This window comes from Coregonus clupeaformis, chromosome 2 (assembly GCF_020615455.1).
Source record: "Coregonus clupeaformis isolate EN_2021a chromosome 2, ASM2061545v1, whole genome shotgun sequence".
Taxonomy (NCBI): domain Eukaryota; kingdom Metazoa; phylum Chordata; class Actinopteri; order Salmoniformes; family Salmonidae; genus Coregonus; species Coregonus clupeaformis.
In genome coordinates, this window is record NC_059193.1 from 19,050,658 (window position 1) to 19,072,064 (window position 21,407).

General features: G+C 43.8%; 1 protein-coding gene across 1 annotated transcript in view; it reads right to left on the minus strand.

The window, feature by feature from the left end:
• The window catches only part of LOC121534178 (protocadherin Fat 4-like), a 102,867-nt gene that overhangs the window by 10,685 nt on the left and 70,775 nt on the right, over positions 1-21,407 (minus strand). The window contains exons 7-10 of the mRNA XM_041840722.2: positions 7,522-7,702; positions 6,289-6,539; positions 1,741-6,087; positions 166-270 (exon numbers count right to left, since the gene is read on the minus strand). Coding sequence (XP_041696656.2) covers positions 166-270; positions 1,741-6,087; positions 6,289-6,539; positions 7,522-7,702 — 4,884 coding nt within the window. The remainder of the gene's footprint in view (positions 1-165; positions 271-1,740; positions 6,088-6,288; positions 6,540-7,521; positions 7,703-21,407) is intronic.

The following is a 21,407-nucleotide window of genomic DNA, read 5'->3' on the forward strand; positions in this document are numbered from 1 at the left end:
TAGGCTAACCATAATCATGCTAAGAAGTGAGAAACAGTTAAACAATATATGTGAATAAATGTGACATGGAGACTTACAATAAATGACAATGGGGATAGCAACAGTCATTTTGCCAATCCAGATAGTTTTCAATCATGTAGCGGTTGCCCCTAAGTTAATACTTACCAAATGGACAATGACAGTAATATCCATCCACTCTGTTCTGGCAGGAGCCGCCATTAAAACATGGGTTACACTCACAGTGATTGATGATGGAATCACATGTTTTGCCTGGGTTCACAAAACAACACAAATTAAAATGAATGTGGGGATGACAAAGGAAAATGTGGGGGGAAACACAGTTCATAAAAATACCCCCCCCCCCATCACTGAAGCTTAAAATCACAGGTGGTCATTGCTATTGTAAACTTATGAGAGTTTGTTTGAAACTTGCATGAGTGAAAAAGTACATAAATTGGGAGATATATATATAGATTTTACAACTATAGCCTCTTTATTGGATCTCTTAGGCCAAGAGACATGATGAAAGTATAATAATATGCCATTTAGCAGACACTTTTATCCAAAGCGACTTACAGTCATGCGTGCATACATTTATTTTTTATTTTTATTTTTTTGTGTATGGGTGGTCCCGGGGATCGAACCAACTACCTTGGCATTACAAGCGCCGTGCTCTACCAGCTGAGCTACAGAGGACCACAAGTATGACAAGTATATTGACTTAAGGAGAAAAATATTAATAGACACAGACAGAACAAGGTATGCAATGGGCGAGACTGACAATGACCTGCAGCGTCATGTATTTTTAGGTACTGACTCCTGCAACATGAGAAAAATTGCTTAAAGGAGATACATTATTTCACCACAACCAGGCAGGGAAAACAGGAAGTGTGGAGTTCAATATGGGGGCATGCAAACTACTGTAAGTCAATAGGTGCAGTTCTTCAGGAGGGCCATTTGTCTTGATGAAATGCAAAGGTTTGTGGTCATTTGTTAAGGTCATAGCAAAAAAGGCAAAACGTCTGCAGTTGACCAGCAGCTGACCAAACAGACCTGATTCAAACTACTGTTCTCATTTTGCTTCTCCCATGTGCACTCCCTTCATTAAGAGTAATATTACTGTATTTATCATATAATCAACTTAGCATTACATTCAAACAGGGAGGGAGTGATTTACACAAAAATACAGTGGCTAGCCATACTGAAGAGCAACGCTCTCCTCATGTACAACCATGGCAACCAGACCGGAGACAAGGCAGAATTCCTGGCTCTGGAGATCTTTGAGGGTCAGATGCGCTTCTCTCTTTTCGAAATTGGGGAGAGCAATCTTCAATACATATTAAGTCTCTAAATGTTTGACCAACAGAAAGATAAGCAGAACCATAAATATCTCAAATATGCAGTACTGTAGAAAGAAAGACATGCAGAGGAATATGAGACTATATGAGACTAAGGCCCTTACTGGGTTCAATTTCGCATCATCCTTTTTATTAAAGTAAACTTGACAAGCTGATATGCATCAAAGCTGATACCCCGCAACTAGTAATCGTAAAACCAAAAAATATTTGGCAGTCAGGCCTGTATGCTAGGGTTACAACACCTCTTGCAATCATTTGGAGGCAAATATTTTACTTGGACAAGCAGGAGTCATGTGCAGTGTGTGTATACTTGAGCCTAGCTGAACATCTGTGGTTGTGTTGCTCATAAAATCTAAATGACTCCTAAGGCAGTGTACGGTACCTGCAAAGCCGGATTTGCAGAGGCAGTTGAAGCCACCGGGGTAGTTCTGGCAGAGTGCTCCGTTCTTGCAGGGGTTGGAGAGGCATTCGTTTACATCCCTCTCGCAGGCCATGCCTGTGAATCCCTCGGGGCAGGTGCAGGAGAATCCTCCCACCAGATTGTGGCAGGACCCGCTGTTATGACACGGGGACGGCAGGCACTCATCTATATCCGTCTCGCACAGCGCCCCCGCGTACCCTGGTCTGCAACTGCAGGCGTATGGCTGGAGGGGGTGGTTTGTGACAAGGATCACCGGGACACTCTCCTCTGTCTTCATCTCTGGCCCCACGCTAAGACGCTTCTTGCAGCTGCCCCCGTTCTGACATGGGTTACGTGTGCAAGGGTCGTGATCCACTGAGTCTACCTGCACCCCGCTCTGCCTGTGCAGAACATCTTTGATGCTCTGAAAGAAGGTGGCCACTCCACTGGGGTTGACATACTGTCCGTGGCTGCGCTTTATGGCGGCCATCAGGAAAGTCTGGTTGTTGAGTTCAAAGGCGCCATACAACTGTACTCCAGTGCCTAGCCCCGCCAGCTGCGAGTTTGCGATGCGCACAAAGCTGAGGTAGTGATTGGTGAGGAAGGTGGTGACCCCCTGGGTACGGAGGCGAATCAGGATACTGTTGTCCACAGTGGCGTTGGTGAACCCCATGAAGAAGATGCGGACGTTACTGCTGACAGAGCCATGGACGCCATCACTACTTCGGACAGCTAATTCGAATGTTCCATCTGTTGAGCGGGCCTTGGAGTTGAGGTCACAGGTGCCCGTTGGGATGGTGAAAAGACTGGACGAAGGAGGGGTCAAGGAGCAGTGGAAGCTGTCCTGGATGTCTGGGTCTTGGGGCTTCACAACCCCGAGGGACCCTCCGGGGAACATGTTTCCGAAATAGTGGACATAGATCTCCACGGAGCGCGGCTCTGACGGGTTATCATTCTGATCATTGACTTTTACGTGGACCGTTCCGGTGGAGGACATCTGAGGGACGCCAGAGTCCTTGATCACCACCGAGAGGTAAAAGTCACAGATCTGCTCTCTGTCGATCTCTCGACTGGTGGTCAGCACGCCAGGGGGGCTGAGGCTGAAGTAGTTGCTGGCTGAGCCGACGCTGAGCAGACTGTATGAGAACGGACCTTGATTAGGTGAAAGGTCTGGGTCGGTTGAGGTAAGAGTTGCAACGTCTGTCCCGGCTCGCTGGTTCTCCATGACCTCTGCATTCACCGTCATCAGAGTAGGACCGTTATCATTAATGTCCTCCAGATTCACGATTAGGGTTGCACTTCCAGTTGCAGAGGGTGAGCCAGAGTCCACAGCTAGCAGAGTCAGGCTGAACACAGGAGTGGTTTCCCTGTCCAGCTCAGCTGCTACAGACACTTGGCCAGTCTGGGGGTTGATGTTGAAGACGTTTTTCTTGAAATCTGAGGCTATGGAGTAAGAGAATCTGCTCCAGCTTGGGACAGAGTCAGAGTCCTGGGCACTAACGAAGGTGACCAGACCGCCAGGGGAGAGACCCTCACTGATCTGAACATCATACAGTTCCTGGCTGAAAACAGGAGGATCATTGGCATCCAGGATCGTGATGTTCACAAAGACCTCGTCGATATCTGCCCCATGGATGCTTCCCGCATTCTTCGCCAGGACTTTGAGGGAGATCTTCTCCTCTTTCTCACGATCAAGGGGACCTGTGACATAGATCTGGCCTGTTTTTCTGTTGATGCTGAAGCCCTTTCTTCTGCTCTTCCCAAAAATTATGTAGTAAACCACTCCGTCTTGTCCTTGGTCGCGGTCACTGGCGAACACCTCTCCCACCACTGTGCCTCTTGGAGCTGCTTCAGAAACTTCAAAGTAATACTGCTTGGAGACAAAGCGGGGAACGTATTCATTGGCTCCCTTGAGCTGAATGTTGACATTGGCGAAGCTGCAGCGCTCCTCGTCTGGGACATTGAAGGCTTTCACTGTTAAGTGGTAGACCTGCTTGGCCTCGTAATCCAGGAAACCCTGGGTGGTGATTATGCCTGTGTTTGGATCAATTACAAAGAGGTCACTGTCTGAGGACTGGATCACGTAAGCCATGACGGCATTGGGCCCAGAATCTCTGTCTGTGGCATTCATTTTCACCACTGTGGTGCCACTGGGAACGTTCTCCTGTACCACAGGGAAATACTCATCAGGATCAAATATAGGTGGGTTATCGTTCACATCGGTCACATGGATTGTGACCATGACGTAGCTGGTCTTTGCGATCCATCCCCCGTCAGTGGCTGTCACTCTGAGCTCATACCTTTGCTTTTCCTCAAAGTCCAGATGACTGGCCAGAGACAGGACTCCTGTTTTACTGTTCACAGCAAATAGGCCCTTGTCGTTGCCCGAAGTGATGTTGTATGCGATGAGCCCGTTCATCTCTTTGTCCTTGTCCCTGGCAGAGAGAGTCCTGATGGCTGTCCCCACGGCAAGGCTCTCAGGTATGGTAGCTGTGACTTGGCTTTGGGAGAACTCAGGTGTGTGGTGGTTTTCCTCAGTGACTGCCACTTTTACAGTGGTTCTATCAGTCAGAGGTGGGTTCCCTTTGTCTCTGGCTTTAACATCCATGAGGAACACCTTGTTCATATCTGAGGTGAGTGAGGCAGCGACAGTGACCCATCCACTCTGCTTATCCAGTTTGAACTTGCTAGAGCTGTTCCCTCCTGATATTATGTACTCCACCTCAGAGTTGAGGCCAAAATCTTTCTTGTCAAGAGCTATGACCCTGATAAGTTTGGTGCCAACTTTGACACTTTTAGTGACAGGTGTAAAGTAGCTAGAGGATTCAAACTTGGGTGGATTGTCATTACTATCTACTATGTTTACAATGACTGTAGTTTCACTCATCAATGGCTTTGTACCACGGTCTGAAGCAGTAACGATGAAACTATGGCGATTTATGTTAATGTTGCTGCCAGTTGAGTTTTTATATTTTAAATGCTGCTTGATAAAGATTTCTCCAGAGCTTGAATTGATTCTGAAGTATTCTGACTGGGACCTGATGAAATAGAATATTTTGCCATTGAAGCCCTCGTCAGGGTCTGTCGCAGACACCTGAGTAACAAGTGACCCCACATCTGTAAGCTCAGGGTAGTCCAGGTAGTAAGATGGCCGACTGAATCGGGGGGCATTATCATTGACATCTGTGACAAATATTGTGACATCCGTGCTAACTGTCCAGCCAGAATCATGGGCAGAGACTTTGGCAATGTAATGGTCCGTGTCTTCTCTATTGAGAGGTCTACTGATAGTTATGTCTCCTGTACTTGGATTGATAGTGAACGGTAGACCTGTGTCTGTGATTGAATACTTGCTTATGGCATTAGCACCTGCGTCCTCGTCTGTGGTTGTAACCCTGGTGACAGTGTACCCCACTGGTGCGTTTTCGGGCACTGTGGCGCTAAAGATCTTAGAGAACCTGGGAGCGTTATCATTCACATCTAGCACGTTGATCAGGACTTTCACAGCCGTGCTTTTGGGAGGGTTGCCACGGTCGGTGGCCTTCACTTTGAGGGTATATTGAGCTACTTTTTCCCTGTCAAGAGGCCTGGTCGTTCGGACTTCACCAGTGGCCCGGTTGACGCTGAAGCTGTTCTCCTTGTTGCCATCGATAATGGCATATTCCAGCTGGCCGTTAAGGCCGCTGTCCTGATCCACAGCAGACACAATGAGCACCCGCTGAGGGGACAGGTTCTCCAGTATCTCTGCATGGAATGGTTCCCTGTCAAATACGGGGTGGTTGTCATTTACATCCAGCACTGTGATCTCCAGTTTCTCATATGAGGAATAGGGGGGGAATCCTTGGTCCCTGGCCTCAATCCAGAGCACATATTTCTGAATGTGTTCAAAGTCCAGTGAATGTTTGATTGACAGCTCTCCAGTCAACTGGTCGATGTGAAAGGCATTATCCAGGTTTCCACTGGCGATGTAGTATGATAGGGCCCCGCCCCGTGTCGAGGACCCGGTCACTGTGGTAACAATCGTGTTTGTGGGTTGGCTCTCTGGAAATGTGAAAGTAGTATCCTTCAACTTGATGACAGGGAAGTCTCCCCCAGTCACAAACCGGACGGTCACAGTGGTTGAGTCTGTTTTGGGATTGCTTCCGCCATCTTTCACTCGGACAGTGAGGGTAACCTCCGAGCTGCCTGTCAACCTGTCATTGGCTGTGATGGCTCCTCTTACGGGGTCAATCTTGAACTTGTCAGAGTTGCGGCCGGTTAGAGAGTAGTGGAGCTGAGCATTGGGTCCCGTGTCCTCATCTGTCACTGTCACAGCGAATACCAAGTTGCCTGAAAAATACGAAATGAGACCAAATGCTTCAGAATAACTATTACAGCAGATATTTACTTAATCATCAATATAAGTTCATATAAATACTGTATAAACTTTAATTATATAATCACATATTATACAAGCATAATATCATTAGATATATACTGTAAGTACATGAATATTTGAAATTAACATGAATTAATAAAATCTGAACCCACCTGCTGAGATGAAGGCGGGGATGTGTGTGACGTAGGGGTGGTGGTGGAAGTGGGGAGGGTTGTCATTGATGTCTGCCACCACCACTGACACAGTGGCAGAGCTGGACATGCCCAGGGGCTGGCCTCCGTCTGTGGCCACAACTAGGAGCTGGTAGTTGGCCCTGGCCTCCCGGTCCAGTAGGGAGCTGGTGATGATCTGGCCTGTGGCTGGGTTGATGGAGAACTGACCGTTGCCTCCAGTCAAACTGTAACTGTAGGGACACATAGAAGCGGACACATTTTAGGAACACACAGGGGGGAAATGATAGGATTTGTACAGCATGGTTTTAGATGAGATGTTTCATTTATTTTCAATGGAACATATATGTATATACAGTATATATACACTACTTCGAGACAATATTTGAACATTAGTTTTAGTCAATACAATCTTAATACTGTTATTATGCTGTTACCAGGATGAGCAGTTTCCTACATACATTACCCAGACATTGTGATAATATGCAGCACATACTGGTAAGATTTCTACTGCCTATACATGCCCAGATTAAAAGATCTTGATCAGCATTGCCACAATAATCCTACAGAGGGCACTGTTTTAAACTTTAAAGAGGCAGAGAGTATATTTCATAGAAAAACACAGACATTAAATAACTTCATACATTTTCTGTGATTTCTGTTTGATGAAAGCACCATCTATCATCTATTGGCAAAGCATTACCCAATTCTTAAGGTATTCATCTTAATATTCTATCCAAGTTACTCATTCCATTTTCTCTTGTGTTTTTTGCTGCTCACAGAGGCTTTAATTCAAACTGCTCACAAGAGCACACATTTTGAAAAAAGCATTTTCCCTGAAACTGGGGGAAAATTATGGAATAAAGTGTGAACACAGATGGAACATATACTTATTGGGACAACAAACAACCAAACTGTCTACAACCAGAAGTGGTTCAAACACAGTCCAGAAGCATAAGTAAAAAAGCCCAAGTTAATGAGCTGTGAGAATGGAAACTAATAACTGATAGCAACTGGTTCTGCTCTCTATTAAGGCCTAGAACACATGGAACCCCTGATACTAGTGCTGTCATAGCCAATTAACATCCTCATTACAATGTTTTGGAAAAGTGGGGCGAACTGACGTACCCCCCTGCGCCTCCCCATTGGGGGCACGGCTTGGGATACAGGAGCCCCCCTATGACCCTAGGGATGGAATGGGGTGGGGGACTGTACCTTATGACACCGTTGAGGCCCACGTCTGCGTCGGAGCTGTTGACCAGGAGCACGTCAGTGCCGGTCGGGGCGTCCTCAGGGATGGTGGTGTGGAAGGTGGCCGAGGTGAACACAGGGACGTTGTCGTTGACGTCATCTACTAAGACAGTGACCGTACCCGTTCCACTCAGGGGAGGAGAGCCTGGTCATAAAAGGAGAGAAAAAAGAACGAGGGAATGAGAGGATATCAAAGGACCAAGAGTTTTATTTGAAATACCTAAAGGATAAGTGCAGACCAACAAAGTTCCATCTGAGATGACTTATTGTGCGGGCTTATCATTTACATGCTGAAGCAATTTATATCCTCCCAAGCACAAGATCCCTGCATTTAATCCAGCAAACGTCTTCGGTCACCACCAGTCCAGCTTCCTGAGCCATGCTGCCACATCAACACAAAACACATCAAAAGAGTTCAATAACTCTGAAACAGAATCTATAGAACGTGTCCTTCCTGGGGTCTTGGATATCATAGATTTAATATGGTTGCTGAGGTAGTGGTATCTATTTTGAGGCACGGAGCACTCAGTGAGTTACTCTGTGGAATTCGAGAGAACAGAAAATGCTATTTTCAGCAAAAATCGAACTGTTCTTTCCCCAAGCGAGTGACGAAATAAGGCTCTCTGGGCCCTGAGGGATGGATTTAAATCAATAGCAGATGAAAACGAACTGCAATGCAGAAATTCTAAAAGATTCAAACATCTGCCGGCTTGAAGTGCCACTTCACAAGCCCCTCTTTAGATAGCACGTTAATGTAAAGTTTTACCAATGAATTTGTGGATCATATGCAGATGTATATTCAGCTGTTAATAACATCCAATACTTGAACCTTGCATACTGTGCGGAGGCACAGATTAATAAGAAAATAATAAAAAACATTTGGAAAGTGACCATGAATAATCTATCTTGGTCTGGAGCCTGTGCATGATCAAAACATCAAGAAACTCTAAAATCTCATGCAGGGGAATAAGATGGAGTCTATCCCTTAGAGCCAGGACGGCTCTCTTGATTTGTAAAGATCAGGATAATTAAAAACATGTGCTCATAAACTCTTTGCCGCATAACTAACACTTATCTGCTCATTTGGATGACAAAGGGATTATGGTCCGGTGAAGAGCCTTATATTTAGCTAATGAGCGGTGGGGCGATATCGGCTGTCATAGAACCAGATTAAGAAGAGAAGGGGGCACTTCTTGTGAGAAATAATCCTTTCCAAATAATTCCAAAGACAGTCCTTCATGCATCCAGCTGCGATGATCAGCACAGCAGTTAGCACAAACACACTTAAAATAATGACAAAACACCCCAAACTAAAAACGCATTCCAGCACAAAATAAATGATACATACACAGGGGAAAAAGTAAACAGGTTTTATCCCAGAATATCGGGCGCAGAAACCGCAAACTCTAATCGTAATACTGGTGAGTCATTACAAAGATGAGTCATCCATTGCTGTCCCTTCAGAAAAGTAGAACATTTTGTATTTATTACCAACTATAGGCCTTTGAAAGAAACATATGACAAGGTCATTTACAATCATACAGTGCATAATTTCAAGGAAGGTGTTTCAAAGTAGAAAATAAGGCAGCCTTTGCTTACATATTCGCTCATTCAAAGGTAATACATTTTTTAAGACCCCCCACCCCACCCCCCCACCCTCCAGGCCCAAATGAAATGCATGGAACACTGACTACTATAAATATCATTATGTTGGATTGTCCTCATTAAATTACATAACCAGTGGCACCAGTATCAAAACATATGAGTCAGCAAACTGCTGAGTAGTGGTGCGATGTGATTTACATGTCTGTCTCTATGCTTTGTGTCATCACCCATACAACGTGATGAGATTGACAGGATTGAGTCATCATTTCGGTTTTGCGGGTTGTTATGGAAGCAGAGGGTGGTGAGTACGGCCCAGTAAATCACTGGGGCCGAGCTCCCTGCCTTTCAGGACCTCTATACGAGGTGGTGTCAGAGGAAGGCTCAAAATTGTTTTCAAAGACTCCAGCCACCCAAGCTATAGACTGTTCTCTCTGCTACCGCACAGCAAGCGGAACCAGTGCACCAGATATTGAACCAACATGACCCTGAACAGCTTCTAACGCCAAGCCTTAAGACTGCTAAACAAGGCGGCTAAATAGCTAATCAAATGGCTAACCGGACTACCTGCATTGACCCTTTTTTGAACTAACTCTCATGCACTGGACTCTACCCACACATACTTACACCCCAACACACACATACACTACATACGCACACACACACATAACATGCGCACACATGCACACTGACGCTACACACACACTCACTCCCCCCGCCCCGCACACACACGCTGCTGCTACAGCTCAGTCTATTATCTATCCTGTTGCCTAGTCACTTTACCCCTACTACCTATACAGTGGGGAGAACAAGTATTTGATACACTGCCGTTTTTGCAGGTTTTCCTACTTACAAAGCATGTAGAGGTCTGTAATTTTTATCATAGGTACACTTCAACTGTGAGAGACGGAATCTAAAACAAGAATCCAGAAAATCACATTGTATGATTTTTAAGTAATTAATTTGCATTTTATTGCAACACATAAGTATTTGATCACCTACCAACCAGTAAGAATTCCGGCTCTCACAGACCTGTTAGTTTTTCTTTAAGAAGCCCTCCTGTTCTCCACTCATTACCTGTATTAACTGCACCTGTTTGAACTCGTTACCTGTATAAAAGACACCTGTGCACACACTCAATCAAACAGACTCCAACCTCTCCACAATGGCCAAGACCAGAGAGCTGTGTAAGGACATCAGGGATAAAATTGTAGACCTGCACAAGGCTGGGATGGGCTACAGGACAATAGGCAAGCAGCTTGGTGAGAAGGCAACAACTGTTGGCACAATTATTAGAAAATGGAAGAAGTTCAAGATGACGGTCAATCACCCTCGGTCTGGGGCTCCATGCAAGATCTCACCTAGTGGGGCATCAATGATCATGAGGAAGGTGAGGGATCAGCCCAGAACTACACGGCAGGACCTGGTCAATGACCTGAAGAGTGCTGGGACCACAGTCTCAAAGAAAACCATTAGTAACACACTACGGCGTCATGGATTAAAATCATGCAGCGCACGCAAGGTCCCCCTTCTCAAGCCAGCGCATGTCCAGGCCCGTCTGAAGTTTGCCAATGACCATCTGGATGATCCAGAGGAGGAATGGGAGAAGGTAATGTGGTCTGATGAGACAAAAATAGAGCTTTTTGGTCTAAACTCCATTCGCCATGTTTGGAGGAAGAAGAAGGATGAGTACAACCCCAAGAACACCATCCCAACCGTGAAGCATGCAGGTGGAAACATCATTCTTTAGGGATGCTTTTCTGCAAAGTGGACAGGACGACTGCACCGTATTGAGGGGAAGATGGATGGGGCCATGTATCGCGAGATCTTGGCCAACAACCTCCTTCCCTCAGTAAGAGCATTGAAGATGGGTCGTGGCTGGGTCTTCCAGCATGACAACGACCCGAAACACACAGCCAGGGCAACTAAGGAGTGGCTCCGTAAGAAGCATCTCAAGGTCCTGGAGTGGCCTAGCCAGTCTCCAGACCTGAACCCAATAGAAAATCTTTGGAGGGAGCTGAAAGTCCGTATTGCCCAGCGACTGCCCCGAAACCTGAAGGATCTGGAGAAGGTCTGTATGGAGGAGTGGGCCAAAATCCCTGCTGCAGTGTGTGCAAACCTGGTCAAGACCTACAGGAAACATATGATCTCTGTAATTGCAAACAAAGGTTTCTGTACCAAATATTAAGTTCTGCTTTTCTGATGTATCAAATACTTATGTCATGCAATAAAATGCAAATTAATTACTTAAAATCATACAATGTGATTTTCTGGATTTTTGTTTTAGATTCTGTCTCTCACAGTTGAAGTGTACCTATGATAAAAATTACAGACCTCTACATGCTTTGTAAGTAGGAAAACCTGCAAAATCGGCAGTGTATCAAATACTTGTTCTCCCCACTGTATGTACATAGCTGCCTCAATTATCTAGTACCCCTGCACATCGACTGGGTACTGGTACTCCCTGTATATAACCATGTTATTTTTATCCATTAATCACTGTGTATTTATTCCTCGTTTCACTATTTACATTTGTATTTAGTATTTTTTATCTTTATTTCTAACTCTGCATTGTTGGAAAAGGACCCATAAGTAAGCATTTCACTGTTAGTCTACACCTGTTGTTTACAAAACATGTGACAAATACAATTTGATTGATTGATTGAAGCAGATTAAATGGCCGCCTCTCCACAACTGATCCTCTTAATCAAGGAGATTATTAAGCAGCAATCCATGTCAGAACGTGTCTGTATCAGTTTAAGGTAGCAAACGCTGAGCCACTGTTATCAGGCAAGCTCTGTTTGACAGACAACTTGTGAGAGCCCTGCAATGTTGCCGGCTAAGGATGTTATGGTCTGCAACTCCTTGACCGATTAACGGGCTTTTAAAACCAATTGGCTTTGTCTCTGAGTCATTAACTCAGTGAAGCATGGATATCTGTTTAACTTATCGAGAAGTAATTCAATGCAAACATGTTAAGTTGACATACACTGTGTTCTCCAAAGCCAAGGTGTGTTCATGTTTTTTCAGCACATAGAATTGGCTCCTGATGGGCAGAGTGTAGCCATTGCAGTGCCATAGCATTGTTCCCCTTTTGAAAAACGGAAGCCAATGGGGTTGGAGCAGCGTGTTTTTGTTTTTAGGTGGGATACTTTTGGCCTCCGTCCAAACGTTTCACTTTTCGGGAGGATGTGAAGTCACAACCTGTTTACTCGGCCTGCCGCCCCGCCACCGGAGAACCGAAGCAGCCGTTGCACTTGTGTGACCCCTGACCCCTTGCCAAGCGCCCAGCGCATCAGGGGCTGGGTGCTAGGGACAGACTCTGTTACCCCAGCTAATCTGAGGGTAAGCCTGAAGGAAGCCCACCCCCCAGCCCCCCGGCCTTAAACCCCATGAAACACTCCTCTCTCTGACCCCGACACTGCCCTGAACTCACCCTTGTTGACAGCCAGGGTTCAAACGAGGCATTTTCCACATCTTTCTGTGTGGATCAGTCTCACACCATCCTACTCTCTCCAGAGTCTGCTTCTTAACCTCCTGGGGATCATTGCTATCACATAACAAGAGCAGCTGTCAAAATGTGTACATAGTTCTAAATCCCTCTTGTTACATTCTGTGGGCTCACAGATTCAGTCATCATGGAATACAATTTCTTAGCCGGTATTCACATGTATGCAAATGATGGTGATTATACATAGTTTTGGTTAGGAGAAAACGTTCCATGACTGCTTAATAGACATTGAATAAGGGAGGAAGAGAGCATAGATATCACCCACACCCATATTCACAATGCTCAATTCCTAATTCTCACCCATATTTGGTAACAAGACAAGTTAATAATTGGACCCCATTACTTTGACTGTGACTGTTGAATAAGACAGTGAGAAGGTTATGCCGTTTTAAAGGAAGGCTCTCTCCCCCCAATTTTGTTGTTTTTGAAAATGCCAGCATCTCATCCAAACAGTCTGCACAGGAGTCTGGCAACCTCACTCCACTAGCGTGTGAAGGTCAATGATTCTTTCTGCTGACTAGTATGGTGAACGTTGCCACCACTTGTGACCAATGGTTGGAGGCAGGGGAGATATGGCAGAACTAGGCATACAGTAGGTTTGGCTGCAAGCAAACCCTGTCTGGCCCGCCAATATATGACAAATGCCATCATTGTTCCATGGAAAGAGAGTTGGTGGAAAGTATCACTGGGGCGTCTGCAGAACCGGTTGTGCTGCCATGCATTGTGGTTAAAAAGTATTGTTTCCATAGGCAAAACGTGTTCCCAGAAAGCTCTTTCTTCCTGCTGCACCAGCAGTTCTGTGTGTTTTACACTATTTACGAGTTAGTATGAAACCGCAACATGTTTTTTCCTGCCATCTCCGGTGATACCCCAGGGTAGGCCCTAACTTCATTACATCCACTGGAAAAAAGGCTTTAAAATCCATCACATGGTGCATAGTTAGAGGTACACACTGTTTCAGTAGACATGATCCCCAAAATGTCTTTACTAAAGATTTTTTTTAAACACACAAAAAAAACAGGGCTGAAATCGAGCTTCGGAACCTTGGGTACATTTGTTTAATACGCTTGAGCAGCTGGAAAGGTACCTGATAAGGTACCAGATAAAGCCATCCGATACCACTTCTGCTCTATTGTAATTCAGTTTGACTCATTAGCATAATCGTATATAGGGGATAATCTTAGGTTGTGTGGGAAAACAAACTGCTCTGACACGACGTGCCCCTGTCCTGATGACTCTACTTTTCTACATCATTATTTACCACACACTGGGACATATCAACAACACAGCGATAAATTGTATATGTTACATGGGGGACCTTTCTGTGATTATAAAATGTTCGCCAGTAAGCGCTGACTGGCTCAAAGTGTATATATTCAATCAAAATATGTCTTGGAGATTATAACATGAGGAAATGGTGTTTGGGCCCAAGAAATGTGCTCTTTCAATCAGTAAAGAAAATATTTCATCTCGTGGTACCTTGTTTCCAAGACAAAGATTGCCCCCTGAGACTCGTAGTGGATTCAGCAAGCTCTGCAATAGTGTTGATACATGACAAACCCAAGCTAAATCCTGACGAGAGGCCTGTCTCCACAGTTAACTTTTTATTTTCCAAGGGAAGACTTCAGACTGATGGTATTCAGATAACCTTGTAGATGCCACAGGAGAAAAAAGACAATGACAGAGACGTTGCGTCATTATGGCACATTTCACAAGCAGAAACACGACACCTCAGTTAAATACCTTAAGCACTAACGCAGTATGAGGATTCCTCACCACTTTAATTCAATCAGAAAAGTAATACCATTTAAAGCTTAACGCATACCCCCCTAGGCTTGTTCAATGACACAATGTGGGCAGGTGAGACCAAAACATAACTGTCTATTTGATATTTCTAAATTATACCTAGTGGTCATGAGTTCCTCCCTAATATGCAATTATTCCATTTGAGCCTGGGCTCCTAAAAGGTTTGTTATTGGTGGGATTAAATGAGCGAATGGGAGAACCCTAAATAACCCTTAAGTGTCAGCGTCCAAAATAACAAGCTCTGAAGACTCACTGGGAGTGCTGTGTTCCATCTGCTCAGCCTGCTTGGTGTTAAACACACACAGACAGTTTTCCCTGTAAGCCGGCCATAAGCCCTCCCCAGTAAGCAATGTCTAGCATACACATATGGCCGAGTCTAAGCACCTTATTAGTGTACATTACCAGTGGGAAAATCACATTAGCCCTGGAAAAGGTGGCATTGGCCATACTTTCGGAGCTGGAGGGGGTACAAAATACATATGTAATTACAATTAAACTATCTGAAGCTGGTGGGCGAGCATATGCCACACATGGAGATCTGTGCAGGGGGTTGACTTGGAGGAAATGGCTGCATCACCCTGAGAAGTGTTGTAACCTCCAGGGATTGGCCAGTCTGAGCCGTGGTAAGAGCTAGGTTTGGGTGTCTTACTGGCACTGGGGATAATCTCTTCCTTCAATATCATCCAGTGATCTATTGTTGAACACTCCATCAGAACAATAGCATCGTTGTCCAAACTCTGGGGTTCATTAAAGTTGGAAGCTCCGGAAAGGTTGACTTAGGAAGACGGATGAATGTGTAAATGTATGAGACAGCCATCTGTAGCTGGGAGCTTAAGGCTAAACGGTTAATTACGCTTTATGGACTGCAGCTAGATTGTGTTCTTTTGGGACAGCGTAAATAAAACACATCATTACTCACAGTGAATTGGCCGCCATCTCGCCCAAAATTGACATTTTTCTCCTTCTGAGAACCTGTTGCTTTGCGACAAAGCTCCTTTTAATGCGCCCGCTCCAACATGCCTGAATGGGGATGGTGAGGCTGTGTGTGTAGGGTGCGAGCTATCCCACTGCTGCGTTTGCCAATCGTAACAAAGTAAACAGGGATTTTTCTCACAGCTAATGAGCGAGAGAATATAAAAGGCTATTCCCAGCTATAAACAACAGACCATGCCACTCCCTGTTTCAAAAACCCAATTTCAATCTCAGAAGTATTCATCAAATTATACCTAAAATGTTATAGAACTTCAGTGTCTGAACGGTTTGACATATTTTTCCGCATATGTTATGGATAGGGGTTGGCGTTTTGCAGACAGACAGACAGGAAAAGTCCATTCACAGACAAACTGCCATTTTCTACTACTGCAGGGCACATGCTAAGAGTTTATGAAGTGATTTGCCTTTTGTGCTTTTATTACCATGGCATTTTTAGTTTTTCCTAAACTGTTCGATGGTTTTGAGATTGTTGTCGACCAGTAGGTCCATACAGAGGTTCCCCCCATTGTATTGTAACCATACCAATAGATCTTAGTGCAAATGACAATGACTGTTCTTTCCAAAAGTGAAAAAGAGCGGTCTATGCCACTAATTTCCAACGCCTGTTGGCGTACAACTTAGAAGACATTAGCTGCATCATTTTGGCAGCAAATTTCTCATTTGAGATTAACTGTTTATTTCTTTTTTATTGAACCCTTATTTTACCAGGTAAGTTGACTGAGAACACATTCTCATTTACAGCAACAACCTGGGTAATAGTTACAGGGGAGAGGAGGGGGGTTGAATGAGCCAATTGGAAGCTGGGGATGATTAGGTGGCCAGGACACCGGGGTTAACACCCTTACTCTAACGATAAGTGCCATGGGATCTTTAGTGAACACAGAGAGTCAGGGCACCCGTTTAACGTCCCATCCGAAAGACGGCACCCTACACAGGGCAATGTCCCCAATCACTGCCCTGGGGCATTGGGATATTTTCTTAGACCACATAACACAAACTGTGATCATGGTTGAAAAGACCTGCTCAGGGTCACAGAGAGCCAGAGTGAGGCATGGTTCTCCTGGCTGCCGCAAAGCACTAATTATTCAACACACGCCACCTCTTTAAAACTCTTATCAGACACTAAAGCTATTTACACAAACATTAAGTTCTAGAAATTGTTAAGCTGACCATAAACCAGGAGTGGAAAAAGAAGCATAGGGAAGAAAAGCTCGTCCACATTGTTACTGTGCTGGTTTTTAAGAGTTGATATAGAATGTTACAGGTCTGTTAAAGTTCATTTGGGGGACCTGATGTTTTATTTGGCCTCGTCTTGTGTTGCCACTAGTCTGCATGGCTGAGGACTTCAGAAATGGACCCATTAAAGATTTATTGTGGCAAGATTTGGACAGTGATTTGGCAAGGTCCTTGCTAAGCTTTTACAACACCTATTACTTATCAGTAATTCTCAAGACATTGTTAGCTTCACTTTCTGTTGAAATCATTCGAAGGAGCTAAACACTAATGCAGTCAAGCAAGGTGAGGACAAGGTGAGAGATATTTCTCAACATAAACAAAATAAAAAAGAACTAGAAATAAATTCAAGATGGAGATCATCTTTAAGATGACCAGACCACTCATTCCTAACGGAGGAATCCTATGCTGGAAATAGTTTAGAAACCGAAGAGATTTACAGACCAGATTCACGAGAAGCCATTGAACGACATAAAATATCCTGTCTTCAAATAGGACGGTCATTACAATCCTTTATCTGCTAAGGCGTCATTTAGCCCTGAAAAGGAGAAAGTACAAACACTTTAGCCCTATGGTGAGATGTGAAAGAGGGGATTTCTATGCGACGGTAACCGCCACCATAGGCATGGGCAGGGGATTTACTGTGCCTCTTTAATAAATGGGACCAAACGTTGTGCATGTCAATGTTCCTCCGGGGACACCACACGCACATGCACTAGACTAGTCCAACTCCCAGCACTGTTACCCCCATTGACAGCTTGCTCCTCAAGGCAATGGAGATATTCTAGAGTATGAGGGTGAGCACAACTAGCTAACTTCCAATGTCATACAGCATTACACAAAGGAAGTAGTCTACCGGGCATTATAATTCTTGCTATAAGCATTCACAACGGAGCATGGCTCCCTAGACAGCCTAATGAATGCATGTACAATGCCTTCAGAAAGTATTCACACCCCTTGACTTTTCCCACATTTTGTTGTGTTACAGCCTGAATTAACAATTGATTACATTTAGATGTTTTGTCACTGGCCTATACACAATCTCCCATAATGTCAAAGTGGAATTATGTTTTTCGAAATTATTACAAATGAATTAAGAATGAAAAGCTGAAATGTCTTGAGTCAACAAGTATTCAACACCTTTGTTATGGCCAGACTAAGTAAAAATGTGCTTAACAAGTCACATAAAGTTGCATGGACTCACTCTGTGTGCACTAATAGTGTTTAACATGACTTTTGAATGAGTACATCATCACCTGTACCCCACACATACAATTATTTGTAAGGTCCCTCAGTCGAGCAGTGAATTTCAAACACAGATTCAACCACAAAGACCAGGGAGGTTTACCAATGCCTTGCAAAGAAGGGGACCTATTGGTAGATGGGTATAAAAAAACTTTAAAAAACTGACACTGAATATCCCTTTGCACATGGTGAAGTTATTAATGATACTTTGGATGGTGTATCAATACAACATTGTAGTTACACCACAATACTAACCTAATTGACAGAGTGAAAAGAAGGAAGCCTGTACAGAATACAAATACTCCAAAACATTCATCCTGTTTGCAACAAGGCACTTAAGTAATACTGCAAAAAATGTGGCAAAGCAATTCACTTTTTGTCCTGAATACAAAGTGTTACGTTTGGGGCAAATCCAATACAACACATTACTGAGAAACACTCTCCATATTTTCAAGCATAGTGGTGGGTGCATCATGTTATGGGTATGCTTGTAATTGGTAAGGACTGGGGAGTTTTACAGGATAAAAAGAAACAGAATGGAGCTAAGTATAGGCAAAATCCTAGGGGAAACCCTTGCTCAGTCTGCTTTCCACCAGACACTGGGAGATGAATTCACCTTTCAGCAGGACAATAACCTAAAACACAAGGCCACATCTACACTGGAGTTGCTTATCAAGAAGAAACTGAATGTTCCGGAGTGGCCGAGTTACAGATTTGACTTAAATCTGTTTGAAAATCTGTGGCAAGATCTGAAAATAGTTGTCTAGCAATGACCAACAACCAATTTGACTGAGCTTGGAGAATTTTTTAATAATAATGGGCAAATGTTGCACAATCCAGGTGTAGAAAGCTCTTAGAGACTTACCCAGAAAGACTCACAGCTGTAATCGCTTCCAAAGGTGATTCTAACATGTATTGACTCAGGTGGTTGAATAAATTATTTTTTTCATACATTTTTAACAAATGTTAGAATTTTTCTTTCACTTTCACATTAGAGTATTTTGTGTAGATCGATGACAAAAAGTGACAATTAAATCCATTTTTATCCCACTTTGTAACACAACAAAATGTGGAAAAAGTCAAGGGGTGTGAATACTTTCTGAAAGCACTGTATAATGCATTCAGGTTGCATCAATGGTTAGAAACTGCTAGCACCAAACACTGCAGATGACACAGCTATAGTTTGATGTACATTTCTTTGGGAGAGTTTAACATACAGTTGAAGTCGGAAGTTTACATACACTTAGGTTGGAGTCATTAAAACTCGTTTTTCAACCACTCCACAAATTTCTTGTTAACAAACTATAGTTTTGGCAAGTCGGTTAGGACATCTACTTTGTGCATGACACAAGTAATTTTTTCAACAATTGTTTACAGACAGACTATTTCACGTATAATTCACTGTATCACAATTCCAGTGGGTCAGAAGTTTACATACACTAAGTTGACAGTACCTTTAATCAGCTTGGAAAATTCCAGAAAATGATGCAATGGCTTTAGAAGCTTCTGATAGGCTAATTGACATTGTTTGAGTCAATTGGAGGTGTACCTGTGGATGTATTTCAAGGCTTACCTTCAAACTCAGTGCCTTTTTGCTTGACATCATGGGAAAATCAAAAGAAATCAGCCAAGACCTCAGAAAAAAAATTGTAGACCTCCACAAGTCAGGTTCATCCTTGGGAGCAATTTCCAAACGCCTGAAGGTACCACGTTCATCTGTACAAACAATAGTATGCAAGTGTAAACACCATGGGACCACGCAGCCGTCATACCACTCAGGAAGGAGATGCGTTCTGTCTCCTAGAGATGAACATACTTTGGTGCAAAAAGTGCAAATCAATCCCAGAACAGCAAAGGACCTTGTGAAGATGTTGGAGGAAACAGGTACAAAAGTATCTATATCCACAGTAAAACAAGTCCTATATCGACATAACCTGAAAGGCCGCTCAGCAAGGAAGAAGCCACTGCTCCAAAACCGCCATAAAAAAGCCAGACTACGGTTTGCAACTGCACATGGGGACAAAGATCGTACTTTTTGGAGAAATGTCCTCTGGTCTGATGAAACAAAAATAGAACTGTTTGGCCATAATGACCATCGTTATGTTTGGAGGAAAAAGGGGGGACTTGCAAGCGAAAAATACCATCCCAACCGTGAAGCACGGGGGTGGCAGCATCATGCTGTGGGGGTGCTTTGCTGCAGGAGGGACTTGTGCACTTCACAAAATACATGGCATCATGAGGAAGGAAAATTATGTGGATATATTGAAGCAACATCTCAAGACATCAGTCAGGAAGTTAAAGCTTGGTCGCAAATGGGTCTTCCAAATGGATAATGACCCCAAGCATACTTCCAAAGTTGTGGGAAAATGGCTTAAGGACAACAAAGTCAAGGTATTGGAGTGGCCATCACAAAGCCCTGACAAAAATCCTATAGACAATTTGTAGGCAGAACTGAAAAAGCGTGTGCGAGCAAGAGGCCTACAAACCTGACTCAGTTACACCAGCTCTGTCAGGAGGAATGTGCCAAAATTCACCCAACTTATTGTGGGAAGCTTGTGGAAGGCTACCCGAAATGTTTGACCCAAGCTAAACAATTTATAGGCAATGCTACCAAATACTAATTGAGTGTATGTAAACTTCTGACCCACTGGGAATGTGATGAAAGAAATAAAAGCTTAAATAAATCATTCTCTCTACAATTATTCTGACATTTCACATTCTTAAAATAAAGTGGTGATCCTAACTGACCTAAGAATGGGAATTTTTACTAGGATTAAATGTCAGGAATTGTGAAAAACTGAGTTTAAATGTATTTGGCTAAGGTGTATGTAAACTTCCGACTTCAACTGCACTGCACTGTAAACATATGGCCTAAAATATTTGTTTTTGTGAGAAGCAATAATATGAAAGTTCACGATGTATACACAAGGCCATACCTCCTTTTCCCGATTTTTTATTGTCCTACATTCTTCTATGAGGGGGGATTACTTGTACAGGTATGTTGGTAGGCAGTGGGTTACAAATCAGATTTTCCTTCAGTTGATCCCAGATGTTTGCCCCATATAGCTATTACAGTTGCCTGAGACTCCCCAGTTCTATTATCTCTCTTTCTTGGTCACACTTTTCCCTCAGAAATGATGCCAACAACTTTCCACTTGCAAGTGGATCTGATCTTCAAGTTTCCCTTCAACAAGCCTCCTTGTAAAACACCTTTATGCAGCTTGTATTTGTGCCACATTTCAGGCCGGAGCACAGATTTCCAAATAATGACAGGAGCGTGCCAAACTCCCTGCTCCCCAGCCAGGAACCATTATGAGAACCAGGACCAGAGAGCGCTTTAGTTTCCATCCATTTCATGACAGATTTCACTCAAAAGAGTCAGGCCTGAAACTCCACTCAGCCTCCGGTTAATGAGTTTACCTCAGCCTCAAAAATGTGAGGGTAATTTAGACTGCACTAT